A 9,212-nucleotide genomic window follows, 5' to 3' on the forward strand; every position below is an offset into this window, starting at 1 on the left:
GAGCTCTTGCATATTGTTACCAAACAGTGTGGCTATATCTTCCAATTTCTTGGTAGAACTCAACATTTTTTCATGTATAAGTTTTTGGACAGTTTTAAATATTGACATCTAACTCAAAATAAAATAAACACTCCAAGAGCCAAATAGTTAAAATATGCAGGCCAGATGTGACCCATGGGCCATCAGTTTTCTACCTCTAACCTCCTTGTTTTGCATTCTTGAAGACAGAGACCAGAAAGGAGAAACAATTTTCCCACATAGATGGTGGCCAAACTAGTCTGAGTTAAGAATATAGGCTATTGACCCAGACTGCCTGGGTTTGAATGCTAAATCTACCCTTTACCTTTCATAGTACCCTGGGCAAATTGCATAATAGCTTCAGGTCTCAGTGTCCTCATCTTTGATACCTGTATTAGAGTGCCTACCTCAATAGGTAATGGTGTTAGTACTTAGAACGTACAGTGTTCATTGGTCCCATTGAAGATGTCAGGCAGTTTCCTCCAAAGCCACAGTGCAGCTCCCCAAAGATGAAGAGCCCAGGCGTCCCATTATATGGTAGCAGGTGGTGACAAAGCTCTCATTGCTTGTGAGGAGGACATCTCCAGGCACCGAGTGTATGACTGTGTCAGTGAAGTGGAGAGGTTCCCTGCCAGGTTTCATACATAGTGTTTTGAATCAAAGCACAGGCCAAAATAACACAGTTAGGGGCTCTTTCTCCCTGGTGTAGTGATCTGGAAACCCAGATCCCTGGTATGTATGGTTGTAGCCAAAGAGTGGGAACAGCCATAGAACATAAAAACTCCTAAATGTTGTTTGTTGTAGTATACAAGGACATCCAATGAAGGACAAGGAGCAGAGAAAATGCAGTTTGAGGGAAAGTAGCTGAGAGTCCTATTGTTAACCTTGATTATGGGAGTGTCTCAGTGATTTCAAAATACCCAGGGACTACAGCGGCAAGAACAGAAGCACAGAACTGTGCACTAAGCACCATCCTCAGAGGGTCACTCAAGTCCAAGGAAATCACACCTTTGGGAGGTGGCGACTTCACTTTTTTGGGGACTGATGGTCTGGACACTTCACATATTGATCTACATCTGGTGAGGAAATCAGAGGTCCAACAGCTCCATTTTTAGCCACTCTTCCAATTCCCAAGGCAAAACTTGTCATCTTTGAGAACTTAGGACAAATCTCCACTTTGATGTTTCACCCAGACATTGAAAAATGGACTACAACTGAAATAATTTCAGGTTGTCGATACTGTCTAATGTGATAAGAACAAAAATTAAACTTCTCTTACTTTTCATTAAAATAAAGAACATACGGCATTCAAACACAAAGTAGGCATTGAATTGTGTTTGCTACTGTTAACTCCCATGAACCTGCCCTTTCCCCCTGTCTTCTGCCCTGGATTATATGAAATGCAAAGCTCAGCCTTCATACAGGTCAGCTGAACCGAGTGTTTGGTGTAAACAAAGGTTTTACAGGCTTTTATTTAGGTTCCAAGGCAGTCCCTAATATTACAAGACTGATAAGCCGTGCTGGTAACGGAGCTGTTTTCTCCTGGAAGTGTTTCCCCTGGATTTCTATTTGAAACTGGTTGAATTCTGTGTGCTCTGGCAAGGACCAGAGGTAAATCAACGAAGCAATTCATTCCTCAAAGCCAGATGTGCCCTCGCATCCCATCAGCCAGCCCACATTCCTGAAGGGCCGTGATGAGACGCTTTGACACTCCCGAATGTGCCTGAGGATTTATTTGAGCCTGATCATGAGCAAGGGGACGCCGAGTTGGATACAACTGATGCTCCGGAGGGGAAGCGGGCGCTTATGAATCTTTCCACCTTACGGAAATTGTTTTTTCCACCTTGTATTAGAGAGATATAAATTAAGGTGATGAACTGCCAGGAACAAATGGGATCTATACCATTTTAGGGAATTTTTTGAATTTTATGTGTGTTTGGTTTTTATTGCAATAGTGGAGTGGGTCTTACGTCTCTAACTTCAGCAGATCAGAATTTTGAAATGTGGGCTAATCTTACCCGTCTCAAAGTGCCATTGGTGGGCCAGAGGCCTTGGCATTATCTGAGAACTCGTTACAAATGGAGATTTTTAAGGTCCAACCTCAGAACTACTAAGTTGGAAACTGAGCTGGGGTCCAGTGATCTGAGTTTGAATGAACCCTCCAGGCAATTCTGATCCACATTCAGGTTAAATACCTGATTTAATCCAGGCTTTGCAGCCACAGTAACATCACATAAAACTTTCTCTCTCTCTCTCTTTTTTTTTTTTTTTCCCCACAAACCACGCCTCAACCTCACCTCCGTGGAGTCTAACGCTGGAGTGCGGCTCTAGCAGACTTTCTGAGCCTCCTCACTTTGGCCAGTCTAAGCTGGGTACCTCTCAGCCTAGGGACTGTCCTCTGCATTGCAGGATGTCCAGCAGCATCCCTGACCCCCACCTGGTAAACAGTAGTGCCTCCTGTGACAACCAAAACTAGTCCGCAGACATTGCCAAATGCCCCCTGGGGGAGAGGAGCAAAACAGCCCCCCCACCCCCCCGTTGCGAAGCACTAGGCTAGAGCGACAGTATTTTTTACACATTCCCCAAGTTCTTCCGCCGCACATCCAGGAGGGAGAACACCGATCGCCCACCCCTCTGTTTCTCACTATGAGGAGAAACTGGAGGTTTTGGAGGACCATAATTTAAGAGTTGGGGTTCAGGAGCTCTCACCTTGCCACGTACCTGCTCTTTGTCCTCATCCAGCCTCTGTTTTCTCATCTGCGGCAAGGAATACTAACGCCTGTGTTGTCTGATTGTTGTGATAGTTAAACACGGCGATGTCGATAAGGCGCTTAGGTCACAGTCAACATCAGAAAGTATTTGCAGGACAATCATCATCCCCGCTGTTATATCCAAAAAGGCAGATGCGCTTGTCCAGGCTTTTAGGTTTTGTTTCTGTTGGTGGCAATCGGGGTAGGCAATTCCAGGTAGGGGGGTGTGTTTTCAGGAGACCTAGTTGGGAACCTCATCAAATGAGCCACCAACCCAGACTCCCATCCAGGGAAGGCCAAGAAGGGAAACAGGAGTGGGACTGTTGAAGCTATAGACACTTCTGGAGTGACAGTGATGGCCACAGAATATTCCCTATTTTCCACATAGCTCAGAAGGAGTTCCGGGGCGGGGGGGAAAGGGGGTAATTGCCCTTGTCTTTCGGAGATCATCTCCCTGTGCTGATATGGGCTCTCTCCAGAGGTTTCATGATAATGATAATGAATGATGCCTGCCTTGCGCTTCTCACCTTTGCCAAGTATGTTTATCTCGCGTTTCCTTTAAGCCATCATAAACACTGTATGTCTTACATGCTTCCTTTGAGCCTTTCCTTCACTAATATGCAATCCTCATGCAGCCTTGAAAACAGCCCAGTGAGGCGGGTTCATTGTTTGAAGCTCAGATTATAAAGAGGACTATAGTCCCACATCGGAAGCCAAGTTGCTTCCGATGCCAAAGCCCCTCACATGTGACTGAGCTCTGTGCAGCCTCCAAGAGGAAGTCGTTTTCCAGGTGTGTCACCTGAGCCTTCCAGAGGTTCTGTGTGGCCACATGGTGCATTGGTTGACAGATGCTGCCTCCGTCCGCATGCAGCAGTGTCCTGTACGCTTGTTCCTCATAATGAAAATGTGGCTGCAGACATGCCCCTTACTATAAATGAAGCTCCCAGGGGCGTGTGGGCAGCCTGACTGCCTCAGGGTGCCCACATTTCGCTGGTGCCCAGAGGTGAGAACAATGACTGTTCCATCTTTGGGGCCTTTGTGAGGACAGCAGGTGACACCTGTTCTTTCTGTATTGGCAGGTCTTGTACAGATGGAACAGACAAAGCAGCACATCTGTCATTGAGACAAATAAAACATCCGTGGAGCTTTCTTTGCCTTTTGATGAAGATTACATAATAGAAATTAAGCCATTCAGTGATGGAGGAGACGGCAGCAGCAGTGAACAAATTCGAATCCCAAAGATATCAAGTAAGAGTGTTTTTCCTCCCCTCCCCCTGCCTGCTGGCTCTCCTCTGTCTTCCCAGTGAGTTCGGGCTTGGACAAAGTAGAGCCTACAAAGAAAGGCTTCTGTAACAATGGTCAGTCCTGCCCCCTTTCATCAGACAACTGATGTTTGCTGATCATAGGTGGTTTCATAAAAAAGACAATTTGACTAGTTTTGACTGATTTAATCAGTTGCCAGTCAAAAATCAGATTAAAGCAGCCTCAAATCAGTCACACTGGTTTTCCCATGTGGACATGTGTGCATCTGTAACAACTATAAAACTATCGCTCAGCAAGTTAAAAGCATGTCTCAGGAGAAAAAAGCAAAGGGTTTTTTATTTTATTTTTAAAGATTTTTATTTATTTATTTGACAGACAGAGATCACAAGTAGGCAGAGAGGCAGACAGAGAGAGAGAGGGAAGCAGGCTCCCTGCTGAGCAGAGAGCCTGATGTGGGGCTCGATCCCAGGACGGTGAGATCATGACCTGAGCCGAAGGCAGAGGCTTTAACCCACTGAGCCACCCAGGCGCCCCAGCAAAAGATTTTTTAAAATGTTGAGGCAATTTGTCTTTAGCAAAACAGTGTAACTCAGTGTCTGTGGCTGAGAATATTTTGAACTCAACATTATTAATTTTGAATGTGTGTATGTAACATGTACCTAAATACATGTCTATATATAATCAAGATTATCTTTAGTAACAAAGGCAGAACAGTGTGAGAATATTTTTTTCAGCAAACATAGTTAATCCTGTTCTTTATATATACATATATATGTTATATATATATACACACACACATTTGCATATATCTCAGCAGAATATTATTTTTTATTGCGTGGTTTCATTTATTAAAAAAAAAAAAAAACAGAAAAGGCAAATCCATAGAGACAGAGGTCAGATTAGTGACTTGTAGTGGCTGGCCAGTGGTATGAATTGCAGTGTAATGGGTTCTGCGTTTCCATTTGGGGTGATGGAAAAGTTCTGGAACTAGGGGTCTCAGTCTCACAACCCTGAGATCATGATCTGAGCCTAAATCAAAAGCCAGTTGCTTAACTGACTGAACCTCCCAGGCATCCGAGCACTTATGTTTTTAAAAAAAAAAAAAAAAACTGGGCAGCATTGAATTGTATACTTCACTAAGGTAAGGGCTCTAAATTCTGTTGAAAGGAACTAGAGATGTGGAACCAGAGATGTGGAAGTAATCACCAAGCCACAAAAACACAAGATAGGGGTTTGTTTGGGGGTTAATTTATCTCACTCTGTTAAAAAAAAAAAAATCTAACTTCATACTTTCTTATCATTGTAAGGATTATTTGGGTTTTTTTTTTTTTAGATTGGTTATTCTTGGTTTAATTCATTCTAAAAACAAATCTTAAGCAATAATATTGGTATAATTAATTGATTTTAGATGATAAGCATAAAACTGTGAAAAAAACAAGTTCTTTCCCTCAAAACATTGTCTACTTTGTTGGTCAAAGATCTTATACACTTAGAGAAACCTCAAACAACAGTTGGTAATCTGTTACTATGAAAAATGTCAGACCTACAACAAAGGGTTTTATTTGAAAGGCTTGAGATTATTTTGTTGAGAAAAAAGGATATATTCAGGCAGACATGAGTTTGAATCCCAGTTCAGCTATTTACTAACTGGTTGATCTCAGACAAGTATCTTACTCCTCTGGGCCTCTGTTAAATAACGTAAAAACAATACCAGATTTGCTTATAGTTTGTGTAAGAATCAAGTGTCCCGTGGCTCTATGTCCAGTGCAAAGGTAGAGTTAAAAAGGGAACAGCAGGGGCACCTGGGTGGCTCAGTGGTTAAAGCCTCTGCCTTCGGCTCAGGTCATGATCTCAGGGTCCTGGGATCGAGTCCCACTCGGGCTCTCTGCTCAGCCGGGAGCCTGCCTCCTCCTCCTGTCTCTCTCTGCATGCTTCTCTGCCTGCCTCTCTGCCTACTTGTGATCTGTCTGTCAAATAAATTTAAAAAAAAAAAAGGGGGGGGAACCGCAACTTTTATTTTGCTGCATCATTGATATAACATTTATTAGTAACGTTATTAGTAACATTGAAGTTTCTTCTCATGTTAGATGTAGAACCCTCGTTTTGTAAATGCATCAGCCGACCTCAAGAGATGTGAAATAACTTACTCCTAGGTTCCTGGCTAGGGAGTCAGAGAACTGATATTAAAAAGTCATTAGTGCCTGCGTGGCTCAGTTGGTTAATCATCTGCCTTCAGCTCAGGTCATGACCCCACCATCCTGGAATGAGTCCTGCGTCAGGCTCCTTGCTCAGCAGGGATCCTGCTTCTCCCTCTGCCTGCCCTTCTCTCTGCTTGTGCTCTCTCTCTCATTCTCTCTCTGACAAATAAATAAAATCTTAAAAAAAAAAAAAAGTCATTAGGAAATTGTTATTTCTGGTAGGATCTGGCCAGCTTTGCTGCTGCCTAAAGCCCCGTGGCCTCGTTTTCCTCTGTAGCCAGGGTGAAGCAACAGTGAGTGAATTTTTTCTCTCTTTTCAGATGCCTATGCAAGAGGAGCTGGACCTTCCACGTCAAATGCATGTACGCTGTCTGCCATCAGCACAATCATGATTTCCCTCACAGCTAGGTCCAGTTTATGACAAAAGTTATCTAAAGGACTTGCTGTTTATAATATAAGCAACATTTAGCTAGTTGTTTTGAAGACACCCAGTACTAAGTAATATTGTTGTTCAAGTACATCTTATTACTGGAAAAAAATGTTTTTTGCTTCTTTAGGAATGGCATTATACAGTACTTCCTCAAAGCAAATCTAGCTTTGTCTGAAGTTTCTTTGGAAACTCTGCAATGCACTGAAGACATCTGTAATATGATGTTACCAAAGCAGTTTACATATGTCCTTATATGCATATTTTTTATTATATATTTAGTGTTTTATAGAATTTTTTAAAGTTAACATGAAATGTAGATATTGATTTTTTTCCTCTGCTGTAAAATGCTGTGGGCAACACAATCATACGATTATTGTTTGAGAATATTTCCTTTAGAGAAAGAGTTTGAAACTCACCTTGGTAAATAAATTGCAAACGACTTGTACAGTTTTACAATGATTCAGTGGCAGAAGACCTGAGGATTTGGTCTGTAACTCAAGGCTACTGTACGTAAATGACTCTTTGGATGGTTAATGCCTTGAATCAAGTCCTTTTGACATGTACAATATATTTTCCCACCCTATTGTGCATTTTGTTGTTCAACGCAACTCGAGATGGTTTCAGGAATGGCTGTAAATTCAAAACCTAAACTAACTGCCCAAGAGGTACCTTGTGCAATATTCCCATCCCTGAATTTAGCATTGTACAGTAAGACTTTCTTTTGACTCAATAAGTTAGCATTGTCTTTGTAGTAGCATTATCTTAGACATTAAATTTGACGTTACATATGCAGTAGTAACATAGGCCAAAAGTGACTGTAGTCAACCAAGTCTTTCAGAGGATAAAAGATAATTTTACTATCTTTAAATGTATCTGTCTTGAATGTACATTTTTTATAAAGGTAATTCTCTGTTGATGGAATCATAATTTCTTTATATATGTGTATGTCTTTAATAATAGGAGTCCTTCTTTTGAATCAAAATCATATATGGAATTTGGCAAATTTCTCCTATTTCAGCAAATAGTCACCACAAAGAATATTTTCATGACATGATAAAAGATCTTTAGTATAACCTATGTTATCTTGATGATTATCCTGTTTTGCAGTAGGTAGCTTAGTTGCTTTGTAAGCTTTACCTTCTAAGTCTTAAAATCACACATTGGAAAATGACAATATCAGAAAAAAAACATATTCTTTTGAAAAGAACTATTTGTTATAATGGGGGAGGTTTTGTAAGCTGACACTTGTGGAACAGTGCATATAAAAGGCAATGAAATTTTCTATAAAAATTTTCACATGTAAACACTCTGCCACCTTTTCTTCTTTCTCAGAGAGCTCAAATTTGCCTGCAATTTGTCATTTTTGCTTACAAATAATATAAGTTAACTTTTCAACCTTCTAGCTATATTTATCCAGTAAAGTCATAATCAGGATTCCACTTGTGTAAAAACTAGGGCGGTAACCAGAAAAAATATTGTCAGTATTTCAAGCTGTGTTCCTCTCTTAGTTTGATATGGTTACTTCTATGTTAAAATAAAACAGAACTTAATATCACACTCACAAAAAAATCAACAAAACAATAAAATGAATGAAAAAAAATGACACCCCAGGTAGTTCCCAACCCCAGTGTAAATGATATTTACCAGTGATCTAGCATATGTAATCTTTTTTTAAAGGTATTGTTAATAAATATTCTGTCATTTGTAAAGATACTTGTCTTTTGGGAGCATTTTTCCTGCCTGCCTGTCAGGGAATTTGTTAGTTCACCCTTGTCCTTGTTATAATTTGAAACGATAGAGGGACTCAAAAGTCTCTGGCCATGATCCAAAGCTAGATGACCCAGAGCTATTCCTTTGCAATTGACAGCCCTGAAGACACCATTTCAAATCCTCTTTGGAAGCACAGAGGGTCAAAATCCACAAATAAATATCCTGAAGCTCAAACTTTAATAGTTCCTCTTGATTAGCTAAGTCTTTTGTATGTTTAACTTAGGGATATCTGTTGTTTTAAGGTATCCTCCACCCAATTGCTAGAAGGATAAAATCTAAACTTGATCATTTAAGACCCTTCTTAATCTAATAATGTAACTTTGTATCCAGCCACACTGAGCCCTCACTGGCCCCTAAACACTGCTTGCTTTTGGTCTCACCTCTGTGCCTTTTGATCGTACAGCTAACCCTTCCTGACATGCCCTCCCCACTCTTCTTTCTCACCCAGTTCCCAACTGTCCTAGGGTAGCCCAGCCCCAGCTGTCTGTGAAGTCTTCCCACATATTAGCCCTTCAGGATGTCCTTCCTCTGAATTAGCCACAAGCCCTGTCAATACCACTCATTTAGTAATTAATCAGGTACTACTTTTGGAAATCTCTTGTACTGTTATCTTGCATTTTAACGTAACTCCTGTTATTGTTACTTAATTTTCCTTGTACGTATGCCTTGTCTTCCCAACTAGATTGTAAGCTCCTTGAGGGCAGGGACTTTGGTCTTATCTTCCATGTACTCTCCATAGTGCCTAGCACAGTGCCTTGCAATAAATAATCATTGATTAATTCA

The 9,212-nt window shown here is 41.1% G+C and overlaps 1 protein-coding gene across 5 annotated transcripts in view; it reads left to right on the top strand.

Annotated features, from left to right (window-relative positions):
* CNTN4 (contactin 4) overlaps positions 1-9,212 on the top strand; it is a 917,793-nt gene extending 908,581 nt beyond the window's left edge. For 4 of the 5 annotated variants that reach the window (XM_032867432.1, XM_032867431.1, XM_032867433.1 and 1 more), the window contains 2 exons: positions 3,848-4,016; positions 6,550-8,370. In XM_032867432.1, coding sequence (XP_032723323.1) covers positions 3,848-4,016; positions 6,550-6,650 — 270 coding nt within the window. In that variant the 3' untranslated portion in view covers positions 6,651-8,370. Of the gene's footprint in view, positions 1-3,847; positions 4,017-6,549 lie in introns of all 5 variants that reach the window. The other variant, XM_032867434.1, reaches the window with a different exon arrangement.

This window comes from Lontra canadensis, unplaced genomic scaffold (genome assembly GCF_010015895.1).
Source record: "Lontra canadensis isolate GAN:19392208 unplaced genomic scaffold, GSC_riverotter_1.0 scaffold34, whole genome shotgun sequence".
NCBI classification, from domain to species: domain Eukaryota; kingdom Metazoa; phylum Chordata; class Mammalia; order Carnivora; family Mustelidae; genus Lontra; species Lontra canadensis.